This window comes from Nasonia vitripennis (genome assembly GCF_009193385.2).
Source record: "Nasonia vitripennis strain AsymCx chromosome 5 unlocalized genomic scaffold, Nvit_psr_1.1 chr5_random0002, whole genome shotgun sequence".
Lineage (NCBI taxonomy): Eukaryota > Metazoa > Arthropoda > Insecta > Hymenoptera > Pteromalidae > Nasonia > Nasonia vitripennis.
The window spans coordinates 2,334,030-2,356,766 of NW_022279652.1; the positions used below are offsets into that span (position 1 = coordinate 2,334,030).

Below are 22,737 nucleotides of genomic sequence, written 5' to 3' on the forward strand. Positions count from 1 at the left end.
AAATCAAAATTCTCGACAAAAAGATAACTAGGGTAGAACATTTTAAATATCTAGGAATTTTTTTTGATAGCAACCTAAGGTGGGAAAATCACATGAAACATATAATCGGCAAGACAAAATACCTAGTATACATTTTTTACAAAATTTCAAAAACCATGCCTACAGAAACTCTCAGAATGATCTATTATGCTTTTTTCCATAGTATCATTAGCTATGGTATCATTGCTTGGGGTGGAGCATATAGAAATAGTCGAGACCAAGTTCAAATGCTACAAAATAAAATTAAAAAAATTATGAATAAAAATAAGTTTCCATCACACGACAATCCTCTAAATATAGTACAACTTTTTAGCTTCCTAACCAATTAAAAGTATTAAATATAAAAAAAAATCTCTCAAAAGAGAAAAATTATAGAATGGATTAAATCCAATTGTTGAAAAAATATTTTTATATATTAATAATAAGAATAGTAATAAATAAGAAAATAAAAAAAATGGTAACTTGTTGTTAAAAACAACAAGTAAAATTGTTTAGCGACAGTTACAAATATGTACATAAATAGTTTTAAATAGGTTAAGTTCTAATTTAAGTTTCATATATATTTTTGTTGTAACCGGGCCTGCTAACAGGTAACTTTGTTTCCCTCTGCAGAATTTTCAGGCATGATTCAAATGCCTTGTAAAATTTTTTCTGGTGAATAAATAAAAAAAAATAAAAGAAAAATGGAAATGCACACTCCATAGCCTACCTTGCTGGCGTCGCCGAAGCCGCGAAATTCGTTTGGACGTTCTACGGAGACGTTTCGAAAAAGCTCTAATTGTTAAGCGAAATAGCCCAACATGAGTGAAGTTCCAGCGAGATCGATTCTCTTCAATTGTCTTGGACCTTCGAACATTCCTGCTTAATAGTCTTCGTAAACAAACCGTCTGGCCCTAAGAGTCCTAACGGATAGATTTTCGCGATCTCTAATAAAATCATTCTTTTGGTAATCGTGGCCGGAAGTTCTATTAAGTCCACCGAGTATACAAGATTCTTCTTAAGCGCTATTTCATCGAGATTATCGAGGGCGTGACCATGATTCGAAGGTCATTGCCGGATATTGACATTACCTCGCTTTCAGCTGGCACACCACCTTTGAAATTAAAATCAAAATGTTTCATTAAAAATGTATAAATACTTATATAAATAAACCAAATTTGTTTATCATTCTTAGATATAATTACGTTTACTTTGATGGTTTTAGACCTTCTATATACCGCTATAATACCTACGTATAGTAAGGAGTCCATAATTCACTGACCGTAAGATTCCAAAGGAGCGAACGGCCCAAATGAGCTCAAACTCCAGGATATTGTTTAATAGTACATTAGTCATGGTATGAATGAGGGGATTTGGTTTAAATTTCACAGAAAAAAAGTCATATGATAATTATGTTAAAATTATTCAAAAATTGATAAAAAAATCAGTAATATGCTTATAAAACTTTTTCTATGAAATTTAAACCAAATCCCCTCATTCATACCATGACTAATGTACTATTAAACAATCTCCTGGAGTTTGAGCTCATTTGGGCAGTTCGCTCCTTTGGAATCTTACGGTCAGTGAATTATGGACTCCTTACTATACGTAGGTATTATAGCGGTAAATAGAAGGTCTAAAACCATCAAAGTAAAGGTAATTATGTCTAAGAATGATAAAAAAATTTGGTTTATTTATATAAGTATTTATACATTTTTAATGAAACATTTTGATTTTAATTTCAAAGGTGGTGTGCCCCCTTAAAAGAGCAATCATTTCGAACGGATGCGAAAATATCGTGAACGATCGCGCTTCAGTACTTCGGCTGATCGAGAATAACTCGCCTTCTCGTCTTCTGCGAGTTGAGGTAAGGTACGGATAGCTAAATAAGGGGTCGCGCATATGCCGAAAATGACGGGTAAACAAGAATCTGTCGATACCTTTTCTCTAGATAGACTGTCAAAACGTATAAGTGCGATCGAAACCTAAGTAGATGAGTGAATGATTTATCTCGTATCGTGGAACCGGCTAACAGAACGTTATTAAGCGGGAAGATTAAGCTTAATTTTGCCAAGGCATCGAATACCACGCGAATCTTAGTCGTGGCGATCAGAAGTTTAACAATCTCAAGATAAGGTAAGTAATAACCCTCTAAGCTATCAACGTACACTAATGTCATGTGCCTCAAATCGATGCACGCCTGCACCACTTTACCGTAGTCGACTTTTAAATCCGGTCTTTTAGCGAACTTTCTTTCGAGAGCGCAAAAACGCCGGAACGCTCGCGTTCGGGAATCACCAAAAACGGATTTGCCGTTGTGGAAAAATAGTCGCACCACGTATCTCCCGTCTGCGTTTCTTGTCGTAGTTTTCTTATAGTGCGCTATTTCGTCAGTTTTCAGACGATTTAGGGCCACCGGCTTTCAAAATTCATTTGTTTTATGCAAATCTCCAATTCTACATCTCGATTGTTAAAATCTATAGATTAAAACTAGTTATAGGGCTTGGAAGGTAGCCTATTTAAAAAAAATAACATCACAAATAAGTCTAACAGAAAATTTCTTTAATGAATCAGATGTTTTTTTGAAGACCCAATACGAAGAATATAGCGAATAACAAATACATATCAACATTTTTATCGTTTAGAACAAAAAGATCAATATATTTTTATTTTAGTAAAAAATTAAAAATATAACATCGCAAATAATGTATTAAGTAATTTTTTAAATTCAAATTTTATTTCTCAGAAGACTCTGCCTCATTTGGATTTCTACCCATTTGACGTCGAAGTGAATCAATCAAATCTGGATTTGCACTTTGCATTTGTTGAGCAAGCTGCTGTCCCCTGAAATAATTTATGAAATATTAAAATATGAATTCTACTACCGTAATGCATATATGTGTGTAGAAATAATTGTTTAACGGGAGTAAAAAAAGGTAATTTTTCGTGCATAAGAAATGAATGAAGGATTGCAGCGGGAGAAAAATGTTTATAAATTTCGGAAAGTGTGAGAAGTTTAAAAATTTTTTAAAATATTAAAAATTTTACAATTATTGGAGTTCTTAATTTCCTACTAGCAAGAAACGCTTGCTTCGCCCGCGATTTACAAATTATTTGTAATAATATTTAACTAGCGCGATTCACCTCTCTCCTAACATCGCTAGGTTAAAATATATTTTGCAATACTGATGAATTCAACAACATTTCAAAATTTTACTCAATTTTTGATATGCAATTTACAGTTAATTTTCAGAGGTTGTTATTATATTCAACCTATTGATAGACATAAAGAATATATTTAAACACTTTTTTCTCGTTCAAGTACAAACAGACACTGAATTTGTTTGTAGTACAAAGACAATGTAATACGAATTTGTGATAGTATTAACAAAAAATGTCTTGATAATCATCAAATTTTTATTGATAGGCTGTTTCCGAAAGAAGATAATTCAGCATATATTTTGAACAAGTACAGTATCAGACTAATTATTATGATTGTGGTGTTTTTGCTAAAGCATTTGCAGTCGCTACTGTATTTAATATTTGCCCATGCAATGTTCAATTTAATATTGGTAAAATGCAAGAACATTTGATTAGAATGTATGATACATTAACTTTATCATGTTTTCCAATATCAAAAGATTATAAAAATAAAATTAACTATAATAGATCAATAGATAAAATATTATAAAATACACAGATAACACCGGCACACAAAATAAAAAAAGTTGTCTGCGCGAGAAATCAGACCTATCTATCTTTATGTTTTTCGGGTCGCTGAATTCGAATATAAGGTCAGTTAGGCCCCACCACGCCAGGGTCAAGGTCAGTTGGAGGTCAAATTAAGAAGAAAAGGTTTAAAAAAATTAAAATGCCATATATTTATGTTTTTTTGGTCGCTGAATCCAAATCCGGAATCAGTTTTACCCGATCTCGTCAGGGTCAAGGTCAGTTCAAGGTCAAACTGAGAAGAAATGGTTAAAAGAAATAAAAATGCCATACATTTATGTTTATTTGGTCGCTGAATCTGAATCTGGGGTCAGTTTTACCCGATCACGTCAGGTTCAAGGTCAGTTCGAGGTCGAATTGGGATGTAACGGTTAAAAAAATTAAAATGCCATATATTTATGTTTATTTGGTCGCTGAATCCAAATCCGGAATCGGTTTGGCCCCATCTCGTCAGGGTCAAGGTCAGTTCAAGGTCAAACTGAGAAGAAAAGGTTTAAAAAAATTAAAATGCCATACATTTATGTTTTTTCGGTCGCTGAATCCGAATCCGGGGTCAGTTTTACCCGATCACGTCAGGTTCAAGGTAAGTCGAGGTCAAATTGGGAAGTAACGGTTAAAAAAATTATAATGCCATACATTTATGTTTATTTGGTCGCCGAATCCAAATCCGGAATCAGTTTGGCCCCATTTCGTCAGGTTCAAGGTCAGTTCAAGGTCAAACTGTGAAGAAATGGTTAAAAGAAATAAAAATGCCATACATTTATGTTTTTTTTGGTCGCTGAATCCGAATCCGGGGTCAGTTTTACCCGATCACGTCAGGTTCAAGGTAAGTCGAGGTCAAATTGGGAAGTAACGGTTAAAAAAATTATAATGCCATACATTTATGTTTATTTGGTCGCCGAATCCAAATCCGGAATCAGTTTGGCCCCATTTCGTCAGGTTCAAGGTCAGTTCAAGGTCAAACTGTGAAGAAATGGTTAAAAGAAATAAAAATGCCATACATTTATGTTTTTTTTGGTCGCTGAATCTGAATCTGGGGTCAGTTTTACCCGATCACGTTAGGTTCAAGGTTAGTTCGAGGTCAAATTGGGAAGTAACGGTTAAAAAAATTAAAATGCTATATATTCATGTTTTTTTGGTCGTTGAATCCAAATCCGGAATCAGTTTGGCCCCATCACGTCAGGGTCAAGGTCAGTTCAAGGTCAAACTGAGAAGAAATAGTTTAAACCGATTAAAATGTCATATCAAAACTTTCCAAAAATGGAAAAAGATACCGAAAAATTGTAAAAAATCTTATTTAATCACATAATACCTGGTGTACAGAAAAAAGTTGCTTTCGTTTATATTTTTTTCTTATTTTGCTATTTTTCCACTAGCTTAGAACTCTTTTTACTTCAAATGACCTATGCAATGGGTTTCTTTTTCTCTTTTTGTTATTTGTTTTAATGTCTCTCTTCAGGGGTCCAGCAAAAATCTGCCATCATGTTGACATTCCATCTTCCTTGGTATCGATTCTCCATTACACTTATATCTTGATGAAATCGTTCTCCCTGTTCTTCACTGACATCTCCTAGATTAAGAGGGAAGTAATCAATGTATTTTATAACTCATCAAGCAACCCAAATTTTTGAAATTCTTCTGTAGCCTCGTGCACCTCGGTATTAAACGAGAATGCGATCTCGCTGAGATGCTCATCCCACGCTCTATGGTTTTCTTTCGCGAACGCGGCGATCTCTCTCTTGATCGTTCGGTTTACCCGTTCAACCGGGTTAGCTTGCGGATGGTACGGTGGCGAGTACGAATGGTGGATGCCTTGAGCTGCCATGTACTCGTTTATCGTTTTATTTCTGAATTCGGTGCCGTTATCGGAATGAAAGATCTCGGGCGCTCCGAATCTCAGAATGACTCTTTCTTTCAGTGCTGTGAGTATCGATTTGCCGTTTGCTTTTCGGAGAGGTATGCACTCTATCCACCGAGTGAATAGATCCTGGAAGACCAGTGCATATTCATGACCTTTGGCTGACTTTGGCAAGGGGCCCATGATATCCCCTGCCACCCACGGCCAGGGTTTTCGCACCACGCGCTTGCCCATAAACCCTTGCGGTGCGCGCTGTTCCACGTTTCCCAGCTGGCAGAGTCGACAGCGCTGTACGTATCATGCTACGTCTCGATACACTCTTGGCCAGAAATACTTTCCCGTCACTCTCTTGTATGTTTTTTCGCGGCCGAAATGTCCGTGCGAGCCAATCGGCCTGTTGGATTGCGCAGATTACACAGCCACCTCAAACTGCTGTGGTCTGTTATTACCTTAAATTCGTAGTCTTCTATGTACTGGCGGAACTTGCGCACCGCAAACAGTACGGCTAAGCACTCCCGCTCGCTGACTGTATAGTTTCTTTCAGCCGGCGTGAGCACTCGGCTGGCGAATTCAAGAACTCGCTCCTGTCCATTTATATTTTGTGTCAATACAACACCGAGACCCGTATCACTCGCATCGGTTAGTATGACGAATTGCTGGTCGAAATCTGGACAGTACAGTATTGGTGCCGAGGCGACGAGAGCTTTTATCGCCTAGAACGCTGACTGTTGGTCTTCTCCCCATACGAACGGCTGATCTTTTCTTGTTAGCCGGGTCAGTGGCTCGGCCAACGCTGCGTAGACCTCTAAGAATTGCCTATATCACGAGGCCATACCGTGGAAACGCCTCAGTTGTTTTAGATTCTTTAGCTGTGGAAAATTCACTATCGGAGCGATCTTCTCCGGATCTGGCCTGAAGCCGGCTCTGTTTACAAGGACGCCGAGGTATTTCACCTATTCTTTGCAGAACACGCTCTTCTCTCTGTTGACAGTCAGCCCTGCTTCCTTGATTCTTTTTAACACGCGTTTGAGAACTTTAACGTGATCCTCGAACGTTTCTGTCGCGACAATTACGTCATCTAAATAAGAAAAGGCGTGCGGCTGCAGCTCTGGCGTAATTATTTTATCCATCAGCCTTTGGAACATGGCTCCCGCTTCTGATAAGCCGAAAGGTAGGCGCTTGAACTGGAAAAGCCCCATCCCGGGCACCGTGAAAGCTGTATATTGCTTGCTCTCCTCGCTCAGCGGTATCTGGTGGTACGCGCTACTCAAATCAATCGTAGAAATGTAGCGCGCTTGCTGCAATTTTCTCAGTATCGCATTCATCTGTGGCAATGGGTAAGCGTCGTTTCGTGTGATCGCATTGACTTTCCTAAAGTCGACGCAAAAACGATATTTTCCATTCGTTTTTCTCACCATCACCACTGGGCTCGCAAAAGCACTGTTCGATGGCTCGAGTATACCTACCGCGAGCATGGCTCTCACATGCTCGTGCATTTCCTCTATTTTCCTGGAGCGCTTCTCTCTGCTGCTCTTCTACGTCCGCTAGCCCCATGGAGGCTAGAGTTAGCTCGCCTCCTTCCATCGCCGCTAACTCGACATTGACATATTCTTTATTCTCCTTGAAGTGCAGCTTTGATGTTGTAGGATCTAACACTGCCTTGAATGTTAGCATAAAGTTGACGGCGACAATGCAGTCCGTCGGAAGGTCCGGTATTATTGCCACGCGGACTTCCTTCTCGGCATTGCCGACTCTGAAGGGCAGCCAGACGTAGCCTATGATCTTCGTGTAGCTACCGTCTGCTAGTTTGGCGCCGCGACCGAGGCTCGGCATGAGTTGCCGTCCCAGTGCGCTCGCTAGCTGCAGTCCGATCGGACCCATGCATACGTGAGATGTGCCGTTGTTGTATAAGGCGCGGAATCGAAAACTTCCTACCCTTGCCTCCATCCACCAGAATTTCTCCTAGGGATTGTCTTCGTAGCCTGGGAGGTTATTTTCCTCTCCCGCTTGACTCTCCAGAATCGAGTCGATTACGTCGTCCGCATCTCGCTCGCTTCTGCCAGGCTCTCTGTGCTCTTGCGTACATTGGCTTGCCTCATCTCCCTCGTCAGTCGTTTCTGCTGATAGTGATGAGAGCGCAGCGGGCTCCTGCATGCTCTTGCCCGCCTTCCGCGCTTTATTCTTATTTTTCAGACTCGGCGTTATTATCGCGCCGTGTCGCTCCTGCTTCTCAGGCGAGTTTTCGCTCGCCGTGCGCGGTTCTCCCGCGCACGCTTCTCCGAGGCGTGCACTCCTCTTTTCTGCTCTTGAAGCTTGTGCTGCAGAGACTGATCTCTTCTCTGCCCTGGTGACTCTAGGGCTCGCGCTCCTACTCACCGCCTTTTCGGTCTTCTTGGAGTTTCGCGAGCGTGTGTCGACCTTCCTCACGCGCTCGCTTCCTCTTTTCCCTCCGGACAATCTCGCTTAAAGTGTCCGGGTTTGTTGCAGTTGTAACACAGCGCTTCGCTCTTCGGCTTACTGCCCTGGTGTTTGTTCTGATGCGTGCTGTGTCTTTTCTGCTCGTACTTGGTGCCGCGCTCGCTTTCTGATCGTAAAATCATCAAACTTTATGAAAATATTTCCAATCCGTGCTACAACGCACCCCAATGACACGTATGTAATTTCTATTATTTTTATAAAAAAACTAATGTCGACCCTGGTAGAAATGACCCTAAGAACTGGCCATTTATTAGGTAGTAACTAGGTTGAAACACTAGGGTCTGCTAGCGCGGCGCAAATTTTCCACTTGTAACGAACAAATTTTCCAACTGCCACGTTACAAGGTTTAATCCTAAGAACTGGCCAGTTACTAGCCTGTTCTTAGACTCATTTCTACCAGGGGAAGTATAATCTTTTTATAAAATTGATAATTAAATAAAATTCATCATATTAATTTTACAAATAGTTTAAAATATAATACACTTTCTTTGTATTAACTATATTAAAAAGTTTAGGATTGAAATACAACGAGCATTAGAGTCCTTGATTGTATATTAAAAATATATAAATTGATCTACTTTTTAATTTTATAATAACTTTTGATTAGTTCTTTAAATCATCAAATGAGGTTGTCCCTTTATTTCTGTGTAATATGAATTTTAAGTGAAATAACTCTTGTTCGTTGGGAATCACACAGATTAATCTTCCTAAAGTATTTGAATAGTTTTTACGTCTAATCCACTTCTTTTTCGTAAAAACATAATGTTCTGATATATCACAATACCAAAAATTTCTGGCATAATCCTCAATTTTATTTAGTTTAAACCATGCTGTTAAAGTTGTCAAGTGATTGAGAAAATCTATATCAATGTTGTGTTCATCAAAAATTATTGTTTGATTGTTTGTTGATTCTGTAAATTAATAGCTAATTTAACTACACTATAAGAACAAGCACAAATTGGTAATTCTTGAATACGCCATGCAGCTTCCATTGGCCCTACGTATCTACAATCCATGTATTCTGTTATTTCATCGTATATTGCTTTATCTTCATAATTTTTACTCACTTTAATAAAAGCACGATCATGCCCTTTGTGTAAATATTTGTATAAATATTTGATGCTCATAATAGATGCATAATATTTAACATTAATATGGCAGTTATATTGTCTAACAACAGTTGGATTAAAGGGAAAAACCATTCTATTATCAACCTTTCCAGGTTTACCATAAAGCATTTTGTTTTAGACATAGTTTTTATTTTCATTATTACGACGACGATATCTAGGAAAACCATTCTTTTCAAAGTGCGTTGCATCATAAAAAGCTTTTTTAAATTCTGCTGAACAAGTTTTTTTAACTACATCATAACATAGTGTTTTTTTTTTAATGAGGTCCATGTAACATATGTTTGAGTACTAATTCTTGTAATTCCACATCATTGTCACCAGGAATTTCAGCTAAAATATGTTCATCAATCTTATAGGATTTGTTAATTCTGACTTATGATCCAATGTTAACAATAAATGTGCGTGCAAAAGACCTTTTCTTTAAAATTCGATTACGTATACATAAGCAATAATTTTTCCAAAAATATTCCCATTCAGAATATTAGATAAGATTGCTCAAAATTTACTATACAATAATCTAACAGTAATTGTTGCGATAACATTGCATGAAGTTCCTGGCAGAAATTTTTTTAGTACTGTTTTCAACTCAGGCCATTTTGGATTAGTTGTTATCGCAACAAATATATCCGGTGGGCTACCTCTTTTTCGCATTATAGCCATTGAATCAAGGAAACTTTGGTGCATGTATCTAGGACTTCCTATGTAAGTTGATGGCAAAACAAACAAATGACCTAATCTTTCGTTATTTTCAAAATTTGTATTATTGTTAAGCGCACTTTTTGTTACGTGATCAACAAGACCTTGTTAATATTCTGCACGTAATTTTTTCTGATTATATCTTAAAAAATTTAGTCTACAATATTCTATATGATATTGTTAAGTGACGAAGTTTCTGGATGAACATTCAGAAAAATTAAATTAAATGAAACAAAGACAGCAGGAAAAATCCAGAAACTTCGACGCTTAACGAGCGTAAGAAGTAACCCTAAACCAAAACAAACTTCTCCTCCCTCGGCTGAAAGCGCGCGTGCACAGTCGACGCTGCAGTTTAGCCGTTGACCGTACTTAGGCCCATAAGGCCTAATGAGTAAGAAAGAGAGCGCGGCTAAACTGTGTGTGAAGTGCGAAGGAGAAGTAGACCCTGCGTGGGAGAAAGCTATGACGCTTTCTTCAAGCTTCGCCTCCCCCGATTTTTCATTCCTGTGTGTGCGATCCAAGAGTAATGACGCTTTTCAAGAGTTCGATTTTATAGTTATATTTCTGAGTCTTTAATTTGGAGTTTAGTCTTAATTGTGATTCCGTCTTGATCATCATTTACCGAAATTGTGTCTTATTCCACTTGAAAATTATTTGAAGTCTCCAGAAACAAATAAAGGAATTAGTGAAATAATTGAGTCTAAGAGATTACTTGATTTGAGAGTTTAGATCGTCTACCTTTGGGTCATCCCCGTCAACAAACACAAGTAAGTCGTTCTCGTTAATAATTTAATTTTCCTTGGTGTTTTATTATCACACAAACAGCTCCGCCGCGACAATCAGTGCGAAGTACTGATCTCCCCCGGATTCCATCTTATATTTCCGTAAGGAAATATTATAGGAAAAATCATAAGATCGATGTGAAAAGATAATTTATTCAAAATATAAGTTGGACATATTTCTTTTGGGGTAAACACAAAAATCATAATAATTAGGTTTATACGGGCGTAGGGGAGAATAAAAGGATTAAACACACTTGGACGCGCGGACTTTCGAAGCCGCTAGGGAAAATTAGGGGGAAAATTAGGGGAGAAATGGGGGGGGGGGGGTTGAACCGGCGGTGGAAGAAAGATATCAACAAAGTTCAAACCGAAGAGGTGGCTTCGTTTGTCATGGTATAACAAAGCCGACATGGGAATACCTTGTCCTCTAAGCTGGATAATGAAAATGTGATTGATGACGTTAGGCCGGCCGAAAAGCTCGATGTTGATGAGACTGAGAGGTCCAAATTGTTGGATCAAACGATATAGTAAAACTGGATTTGGAACTGAACAAATTCTTTCAGGAAAAGAGGACAACTAAGCTCGGAAAGTTTTCTTTAAATAATACTAATGAAAACCTTGAAAATTCAGAAATCATGACCGAACTGGATAAGTTGGAGAAGGAAAATAAAGAACTCAAAGGGATTATTTAAACCAAGTGTAAAGAAGTACACGATGATGTAGTCTCAGAACTGGTCAGGCATAAATATGCGGTGGTGGAAAGGTACAGCTGGATGGGAGAAAAGGTGCAGTCTTGGGCGGAACAGGATCGTTTGTACGATGAAGTACAATACGGATCAACCGAGTATACGGCAGATACAAAGACTGCACAAAACAATAACCTTCCGTCGAGTCGGAACGTTACTAATAAAGCGAACACAAACGCTCATCTAAGTAGAGAGTTCATAGAGAAATTAGTTGAAGATGAAGTTAGTAAGATTGATTCAAATAAAAGCATTAGTAACATCAAAGACAAAATTCAGATCGGAGTAACAAACAGAGATAATACTTTTCGTAGAGAATACAAATTAACACAAAATTTGAATATTAACACATTCTTAGATTTTTTAAATTCAGAACTGACTCTTGCTGATTTGTTGTACGTGATTGATTCGACAGTTCGGCCAACACGTGTGCTTGACCAAACAAAGGTGGAAAATGATAAAGTTCGAGTTCGAGACATTATTATAAATAGAATTGATATATCTTATTATGAAAAGGTATCGGATATTCGGGATCCTGTAGAAATGCTGGATGAAATTAAACGTATTAAAGAAATCGAGTTAAATGTTATTACTAGAAGTGTAAGAAAAGAGTTACACAGTATTAAATACAATCCCCATAAAGAGAAAGCATCTGGGATAGATTTGATAGAATAGTTTGATTGTACAATAAGTTGCCCGGTACACCTCCCTTATCTGAAACAGAGATAAGCGATGCATTCTATGAAGCCATTGTTACACATTTACCTCAAATTAAAGAGTCCGAATTTTTTAACAAAAACACTACAGGTAAACGGTTAACATAAAACTAACTTAAAGATTACACTGTACAACAGGAATCAGCTCGAATTGGATCGAATGAGTTAGCTGGAAAGACGACAGAAGCTGGAGCAAAAGCCTACTACGTATCGCATCCTGGGGTGCTTTGTTACAATTGTGGTAACAAGGGTCACTATTAGCATAAGTATACCAGGAACGGCAAGATGTGCTTCATATGCAAGAGGTACGAAGGGCATGTTCAAGCAGACACAAAGTCAGCTGGAAAAGATTCTGAAGGAGAATGAAAACCAAAGAAGGTATGGATTTCCAAATTCTTATCGGGGTGGTAAACGTGGTGGCTTTAGTCGTGGGTAGCGATCCTAAGAAAAACAAGTCTGATAGTGGCCGTGCTAGAGGCAGATCACGAGGAAGAGGTAGACAAAATAAACAAAGGAACGGAAATGCTACCAAAATGTCCGAATCTGGTGAGTGCATAGGTCTGTATGTAGACAGTACGTTCCCCAATGCGGAAGAAAACGATAAAAATCAACTGATTAGATTTCTGGCAGACTTTGGTGCTACAGAGCACATGACTAACTCGAAATTAATTTTTAGAAAGTTCGATAATACCAAAAAGCTTGACATTAGGTGCGCAAACGACAATGATTCAGCGATTATAAAATCAGAGGGAGTAGGTGATGTTTCTGGGTACACCAAAAATAATGATTTCTTAAGCTTGAACAATGTGATTTATGCTAAGTCATTGTCGGAAATTTTACTATCGTTAAGAAAATTTGTTGATAAGAGTTTAGATATCTATTTGGACAACAAGAGAATCGATATTTTTGATCCAGTGTCAAAGACGATCTTTGTCTCTGGGATATATGAGCAACCTTATTGGGTAATAGAGTTAGAGACAAATAACTCTGATGGAAATGAAAATAATATGTAACACCCCGTAAAAGCTCCGCAAAAAAAATGTATAAATATTAAATACTAAATTATATGAAACAACATTTTAGATTATACAAGAGCATCTTATGCTCCCCCACTCCCAATACGAAGCTACGCGCCACAGCTGACAGCTGAGCTCAAAGCAGCAGTACAACAGCAGCGCCACGAGCCAGCCAGCGGCAAGCAGCAAGAAAGCGGAAAGAAGAGTGCGCAACACGCGCCTATATCTATATAGACCGAGAGGCGAGCGCAGCGGAGCATTTATAATGTGAGTAGGAGTAGAGAGCGAGCGGCGGCGCGGCGTGCGCATTATATTATAAGTGTGTAAATGATTTTTGTATATAGGTGTGAATGAGTGTGTGCAAGTATGAATGTGATAGTTTTTCCGGTGGCTCGATTCCCGTTTTCTCCGTGGCCTATAAAAGGACCCGCACAACCCGTATTAGCTCACTAGCCGAAGCGCAACTTAAGCGCCAGCGCAACTAAAGTGCCTAGTCCCTGCTCTTGAGCAAATTACGTCTTGAGCAGATAAAAGACTTAAAATATTTTCGAATATTTCTTGAACTTATAAAATTTTTGAGTCAGGTACGATATTGTATCTTAGAGCGTATCAGTCTTACATTTGTCATAAATTCAAAGACTTGTCAAACACTTATAAAAATTTCGAACTAAAGCAGATAACGCAAATTTAAGCGTATCTACTTAAAATCTTATTTGTAAAAAACAAAGCAGATTTATTCATTGATTTTGTGACACAGAATATATGCAACAATTAATGCAATATTCTTATCCTTAAATATAATTTGAATATATTTATTTTGTTGTAAAAACTTTTATTATTGAAATAAATTTCCACTACCTGGTATCCCGGACCTGTCTTATATGATAATAATACACTACTATATATAATTACTTTCCTATTTATGATCTGTCGTCAAAATTCATTTAAATGATTACTGCTCTTCTCTAAAATTTAAAATCGCATACGCGCTACGGACCGAGATAAGTCGTGACCGTTTCATTAGCGATCCTGCCAGGATACCGGGTTTTCAAAGTGGAACTTATTACAATAATAATCAAATTCTATGACACATATGAACTTTACGCAATAACTCAATTGCAATTTATGCAATATAAACAACTCTGATTTGCATTATTAAGCAATCTACACAAACAAACAGACTTGCAACCATTTTACGCAGTCACAAATAATTCAGGCGAACACAAAATGGCGGACGCAGGCAAGAGCATATTTTCTAGCACGCTTAGAAACAGCGGTCCAGTCACTCGAAGCGCTTTAGCGGAAATCTTGAAATCACAGTTAAATTATACTCTTATGTCTATGATTGATGATCCCTCGTTGAACGCCAACTGGGCGCGTAAAGTCCACGAAACGTTAAAATATCTATTAGAAAGATCGGGCGAAACGTCGGAGATCGTCAATGATTTAAATAAAAAACAGATACATACGAACGAGTCAAACAGAACGGTTTGAATTACACCGCTTTAAATATTAATTATGATACACTTAGAATAAAAGTGGATGAAATAGATTCTAGCATTATCAACATGCCAGATAATGATGATCTAGAAAAATTTAAAGAGAACGTTGAAAATTCGTAGAAGCCTTAATAAACATGGCTATAAAGAAACACGAGGAAGAGGCGGAAATATTATTAACAAATATGAAAAAAGCCCTTGAGGTAGAGCACACAACATATAACAACGCACTTCTTAAATGCGACGAATCGTTACAAAATTTAAAAGCGTGTATCGAAAATTCAAATAAATCTTTTGCAGAAGAGTTTCAAACATTAACGAGTAAAATCAACAAAATTCGGTCTTCAAGTCACGAAATTACTTTCGATGGAAATAACACAACTCTGAATATCGCGTCGAAATCCCCTAAATTAAAACCACCAACGTTCAAAGTCGACAGCAAAGAAAAACCTCTGAGATATTTGCGCGACCTCAAGAGATATACAGATGTTTTAAATATAGTAGGCGCCAAAATGAACATCATAATTAGCCAAACATTAGAGAACATGGCTTCCTCGTGGTTCGATATTGCACAGCAAACAATTAACACTATATCCGATTTCGAGAAAAAATTTAAAGCGCGATTCTGGAACGAGGATATTTAAGATGAGTCGTCTCGGAAAGTAGAATACAACCGATATAATACAGGTTCAAAATACTCATTTTGAATATGCTACGTACGTCTGGGGATTCGCACAAGACTTAGAACGAAATTTCTCGGAAGCCGAGCTTGTACGAAAAATTTCCAATCATTTCGACTGGGATATTCGGTTTACCGTAAAATCACTAAATATTACTACTCAAGATAAATTTTTCGAATTACTTGCATTTAAAGACAACGGTCACAGTCAAAGACAATCCATATTTAAGAAAAAACAAATCCTGATGATTCAAACGCAGAAGCCTCTGGCAATTATCAATCAAGAAAACCTGCAAATCAACAAGCGAATTTTCAAAATAAAAATTTTCAAAAGAATCCTCCACAATCACAAATGTTGAATGCAATCGAGGCGAAAGCGAGTAACACAGCAAAAGCCCCTGTTAAAGAAACGGGTACAAAACCCAAAACAATAAGTTCTAAACCTACTACGATTAACTTTTCATTAGACGATTCTTTAAATGATTCTTTAAAAGACACTTTGGGTTTGTCAAAAAACCAATAAAAGTTGTTTCTTATGTCTCGAACAATAATATAAATAAAATTTCAAATATACAACAAACAACTAATAAACAAATTCCAATTTGCACGATTTTCAACAATCCTCGAGAGGATTTATGATATGAGCCAGACGATAACACTACAAACGATGAAATTTGTGCTTGCCTGGAAATTAATTAAAATCAACAATATTTCAGTAAAAGCCTTAATTGACACCCGTAGCCAAGTTACATGTATTTCTGAAAATTTTTACAATTCTAACCTAGAAAAATTTTAAAATGTTGACTGCCTATCGTAGGTACTATAATCAGAGGTGCGACGAGATTAAAATCGACTCGGTTAAATAAACAATTGATGTGCCCTACAGAAATCGGTACTTATACAAAAGACTTGATTTTCTTGATTATTTCAAAATTAATACGAGATTGTATTATTGGAATCGATGCAATCAAAGAGCTCGGTTTTCTTATAGATACAAAATACGATGAAATAACAATTTGTATAGAGAATACAATTGAAAAAATATCTTATAAAAATCAGAATTTATTAGAATCGAAAATGGAGCATTTTTATATAGAAATTATCGAGGAAGATACAACTAATGATGTTGATCTTCACTCACCACTCCGGTCAGTGCTAAATTAAGCCCAATGCCAAAAATTTTTAAATGAATTAACGAGTTCATATAATAACCGTAATTTATTAGTCGATCCTTACGATATTTGCGATGAGGATATCGACAACAAAATAAAATTCTGTATAACAAAAAGTCCAGAAACGATTAATGAACTTGAACAAATAATCTTGAATGGCAAAAGGCTATTAGGAGTGAATTAGACTCAATGGAGAAAAATAAAGTCTGGACAATTGTCGACAGATCTATGATTCAAGGAGGAAAAAGACCTAACATAATTGACTCAAAGTAGGTCTTAAAAACAAAAGTTGGATTGAATAATGAAAACAAATATAAAGCTCGACTTGTAATAAGGGGTTTCAAAGATCAAAACAATTATATTAATGGAAACACATGCACCTGTTTCTCGGCTACCTCTGATCAGATCAGCGTTAGTCATATTAAATAAGTTCGATCTTGAAGTAAGACAGCTCGAAGTTAAAACAGCTTTTCTGAATGGAACAATCGACAGCGAAATTTATATGGAAATTTATATTTATATGGACAACAAGAGAATCGATATTTTTGATCCAGTGTCAAAGACGATCTTTGTCTCTGGGATATATGAGCAACCTTATTGGGTAATAGAGTTAGAGACAAATAACTCTGATGGAAATGAAAATAATATGTAACACCCCGTAAAAGCTCCGCAAAAAAAATGTATAAATATTAAATACTAAATTATATGAAACAACATTTTAGATTATACAAGAGCATCTTATGCTCCCCCACTCCCAATACGAAGCTACGCGCCACAGCTGACAGCTGAGCTCAAAGCAGCAGTACAACAGCAGCGCCACGAGCCAGCCAGCGGCAAGCAGCAAGAAAGCGGAAAGAAGAGTGCGCAACACGCGCCTATATCTATATAGACCGAGAGGCGAGCGCAGCGGAGCATTTATAATGTGAGTAGGAGTAGAGAGCGAGCGGCGGCGCGGCGTGCGCATTATATTATAAGTGTGTAAATGATTTTTGTATATAGGTGTGAATGAGTGTGTGCAAGTATGAATGTGATAGTTTTTCCGGTGGCTCGATTCCCGTTTTCTCCGTGGCCTATAAAAGGACCCGCACAACCCGTATTAGCTCACTAGCCGAAGCGCAACTTAAGCGCCAGCGCAACTAAAGTGCCTAGTCCCTGCTCTTGAGCAAATTACGTCTTGAGCAGATAAAAGACTTAAAATATTTTCGAATATTTCTTGAACTTATAAAATTTTTGAGTCAGGTACGATATTGTATCTTAGAGCGTATCAGTCTTACATTTGTCATAAATTCAAAGACTTGTCAAACACTTATAAAAATTTCGAACTAAAGCAGATAACGCAAATTTAAGCGTATCTACTTAAAATCTTATTTGTAAAAAACAAAGCAGATTTATTCATTGATTTTGTGACACAGAATATATGCAACAATTAATGCAATATTCTTATCCTTAAATATAATTTGAATATATTTATTTTGTTGTAAAAACTTTTATTATTGAAATAAATTTCCACTACCTGGTATCCCGGACCTGTCTTATATGATAATAATACACTACTATATATAATTACTTTCCTATTTATGATCTGTCGTCAAAATTCATTTAAATGATTACTGCTCTTCTCTAAAATTTAAAATCGCATACGCGCTACGGACCGAGATAAGTCGTGACCGTTTCATTAGCGATCCTGCCAGGATACCGGGTTTTCAAAGTGGAACTTATTACAATAATAATCAAATTCTATGACACATATGAACTTTACGCAATAACTCAATTGCAATTTATGCAATATAAACAACTCTGATTTGCATTATTAAGCAATCTACACAAACAAACAGACTTGCAACCATTTTACGCAGTCACAAATAATTCAGGCGAACACAAAATGGCGGACGCAGGCAAGAGCATATTTTCTAGCACGCTTAGAAACAGCGGTCCAGTCACTCGAAGCGCTTTAGCGGAAATCTTGAAATCACAGTTAAATTATACTCTTATGTCTATGATTGATGATCCCTCGTTGAACGCCAACTGGGCGCGTAAAGTCCACGAAACGTTAAAATATCTATTAGAAAGATCGGGCGAAACGTCGGAGATCGTCAATGATTTAAATAAAAAACAGATACATACGAACGAGTCAAACAGAACGGTTTGAATTACACCGCTTTAAATATTAATTATGATACACTTAGAATAAAAGTGGATGAAATAGATTCTAGCATTATCAACATGCCAGATAATGATGATCTAGAAAAATTTAAAGAGAACGTTGAAAATTCGTAGAAGCCTTAATAAACATGGCTATAAAGAAACACGAGGAAGAGGCGGAAATATTATTAACAAATATGAAAAAAGCCCTTGAGGTAGAGCACACAACATATAACAACGCACTTCTTAAATGCGACGAATCGTTACAAAATTTAAAAGCGTGTATCGAAAATTCAAATAAATCTTTTGCAGAAGAGTTTCAAACATTAACGAGTAAAATCAACAAAATTCGGTCTTCAAGTCACGAAATTACTTTCGATGGAAATAACACAACTCTGAATATCGCGTCGAAATCCCCTAAATTAAAACCACCAACGTTCAAAGTCGACAGCAAAGAAAAACCTCTGAGATATTTGCGCGACCTCAAGAGATATACAGATGTTTTAAATATAGTAGGCGCCAAAATGAACATCATAATTAGCCAAACATTAGAGAACATGGCTTCCTCGTGGTTCGATATTGCACAGCAAACAATTAACACTATATCCGATTTCGAGAAAAAATTTAAAGCGCGATTCTGGAACGAGGATATTTAAGATGAGTCGTCTCGGAAAGTAGAATACAACCGATATAATACAGGTTCAAAATACTCATTTTGAATATGCTACGTACGTCTGGGGATTCGCACAAGACTTAGAACGAAATTTCTCGGAAGCCGAGCTTGTACGAAAAATTTCCAATCATTTCGACTGGGATATTCGGTTTACCGTAAAATCACTAAATATTACTACTCAAGATAAATTTTTCGAATTACTTGCATTTAAAGACAACGGTCACAGTCAAAGACAATCCATATTTAAGAAAAAACAAATCCTGATGATTCAAACGCAGAAGCCTCTGGCAATTATCAATCAAGAAAACCTGCAAATCAACAAGCGAATTTTCAAAATAAAAATTTTCAAAAGAATCCTCCACAATCACAAATGTTGAATGCAATCGAGGCGAAAGCGAGTAACACAGCAAAAGCCCCTGTTAAAGAAACGGGTACAAAACCCAAAACAATAAGTTCTAAACCTACTACGATTAACTTTTCATTAGACGATTCTTTAAATGATTCTTTAAAAGACACTTTGGGTTTGTCAAAAAACCAATAAAAGTTGTTTCTTATGTCTCGAACAATAATATAAATAAAATTTCAAATATACAACAAACAACTAATAAACAAATTCCAATTTGCACGATTTTCAACAATCCTCGAGAGGATTTATGATATGAGCCAGACGATAACACTACAAACGATGAAATTTGTGCTTGCCTGGAAATTAATTAAAATCAACAATATTTCAGTAAAAGCCTTAATTGACACCCGTAGCCAAGTTACATGTATTTCTGAAAATTTTTACAATTCTAACCTAGAAAAATTTTAAAATGTTGACTGCCTATCGTAGGTACTATAATCAGAGGTGCGACGAGATTAAAATCGACTCGGTTAAATAAACAATTGATGTGCCCTACAGAAATCGGTACTTATACAAAAGACTTGATTTTCTTGATTATTTCAAAATTAATACGAGATTGTATTATTGGAATCGATGCAATCAAAGAGCTCGGTTTTCTTATAGATACAAAATACGATGAAATAACAATTTGTATAGAGAATACAATTGAAAAAATATCTTATAAAAATCAGAATTTATTAGAATCGAAAATGGAGCATTTTTATATAGAAATTATCGAGGAAGATACAACTAATGATGTTGATCTTCACTCACCACTCCGGTCAGTGCTAAATTAAGCCCAATGCCAAAAATTTTTAAATGAATTAACGAGTTCATATAATAACCGTAATTTATTAGTCGATCCTTACGATATTTGCGATGAGGATATCGACAACAAAATAAAATTCTGTATAACAAAAAGTCCAGAAACGATTAATGAACTTGAACAAATAATCTTGAATGGCAAAAGGCTATTAGGAGTGAATTAGACTCAATGGAGAAAAATAAAGTCTGGACAATTGTCGACAGATCTATGATTCAAGGAGGAAAAAGACCTAACATAATTGACTCAAAGTAGGTCTTAAAAACAAAAGTTGGATTGAATAATGAAAACAAATATAAAGCTCGACTTGTAATAAGGGGTTTCAAAGATCAAAACAATTATATTAATGGAAACACATGCACCTGTTTCTCGGCTACCTCTGATCAGATCAGCGTTAGTCATATTAAATAAGTTCGATCTTGAAGTAAGACAGCTCGAAGTTAAAACAGCTTTTCTGAATGGAACAATCGACAGCGAAATTTATATGGAAATACCTGAGGGTATTGACTGTTCACCAGAAACCAAGCAAGATAAAGTCTGTAAGATTCAACGTGCTTGATACGGTTAGAAAATAAGTCCGAAAAAGTGGTATGAGAAATTTACAGAAGTTGCAATTAAACTAGGGCTCAAGTCTCATGATTCAGAACTCTGTCTCTTTACTTGGCGCAACAATGAGAAACATCTGATTATGTTGCTGTATGTTGATGACATACTAATAGCCAGTAATGACACACACAAATTAGATGAAATTACACTTAAGCTGGAATTTGAAATGTCTGATATATGTGAGCCCAAGAGCTTCCTTGGCATTGAAATAAATAGAGACAGACAAAATCGAACGATGACTTTAGAAAATTACATTGATAAAATCCTAAAACGTTTTGGGTACAGTGAAATGCATCCTCAGAGAACGCCAATGATGACAAACCAGATGGCAAATCGAGAAAGACGAGAAAGAGAGGAAAGCGAAAATCAGCTCGAAAGTACACTGAATAAACAAACGATCCTTATAGAGAGATAGTAGGTTCTCTTTTGTATCTTGCCAACACTGTACGTCCTGACATAGCATATGCGGTGAACGTGTTAAGTAGACATCAAATTAATCGAGAGTTTGTAGATATCTGAAACACACCAGAAGTCTTTGCTGACTGCAAAGGCTCGATTACAACGAGTGGGTTTGTAATGAAACTTTATGGTGACACAGTAACGTGGAAAACCCATAAGCAGTCTTTCGTAGGTTTGTCTACTTGTCAGGCTGAGTACGTAGCGATAAGCAAAGCTTGTCAGGATATGGAGTCTTTTTACAAACAAACTCAGGCACATGACTGAAGTTCGAGAACATTATGTCCAAGAGTGCGTAGCCAGAAATGTAGTCAAAATCAGTTGGATTGCTTCTAAGCAACAAATAGCAGATATATTCACAAAGGCGTTGCCTTTTGAATTACATGCTAAACTAACCAAATTGCTCTTAAATTATTATTTAGAATACTAATGTTTGTTTGCTTCATTTCAGACGCTAAACAGTGAAGCTGGTCGACGATGTTTGAAATCTGCTCGGGAGGGACTGTTGAGTATAAGCGAGCAGAATTCAGCCCGTCAGAGATGCTATGCGCACGAGGCATTATGGGGCCGCTCTCTCCCCACGCAACAGCTACCTACGGCCAGCGCCGACGTCGCGGCTGCGGCGGCGGCGCTCACTTTTCAATGTGCTCTTGAGAAAGAAAAATGCGTCCGCGCTAACCAGTTTCTATACTACTATTGTTTAACAAGCTCGATCCGATCTAACTTTACTTTTGTATAAATCTGCTGGAAGGTAAGCTCGACGAATAATGAACGTTATTATTATTCCAACAAATAGTGTTCTTTTATTCTTCTAAGTCACGCTATGGTTGGTTTAGTTTCAACAGGTTATGGGTCCAGCACGCTTCCACTGCGCTGTTTGAGGCTTTGCTGAACCTGTGCGTGCGCTTGATGAGAATATTATTATTCACCAACAATATATGCAATACAATTTACAATCAAAAAGTAAAAACAAACTAAAATCTAAAATACTAACTTAATATGGAGCGTAAACTTTAATATTAAAATTGGACAAACGATCGGAATCATAAAATACATAAATATAACTAAAATAACACTATTAGTAATCAAAGGCAGCTTCACTCCTTACACAATTTGTTAACATGATTTCATGGCTT

At 36.8% G+C, this 22,737-nt stretch overlaps 1 protein-coding gene across 10 annotated transcripts in view; it reads right to left on the minus strand.

Annotated features, from left to right (window-relative positions):
* Positions 1-2,559: 2,559 nt before the first annotated feature.
* The window catches only part of LOC100116690 (small glutamine-rich tetratricopeptide repeat-containing protein alpha), a 93,623-nt gene continuing 73,445 nt past the window's right edge, over positions 2,560-22,737 (minus strand). For all 10 annotated transcript variants that reach the window (XM_031932833.2, XM_032602139.1, XM_032602138.1 and 7 more), the window contains one exon: positions 2,560-2,862. In XM_031932833.2, the coding sequence (XP_031788693.1) occupies positions 2,754-2,862 (109 nt within the window). In that variant the 3' untranslated portion in view covers positions 2,560-2,753. The remainder of the gene's footprint in view (positions 2,863-22,737) is intronic.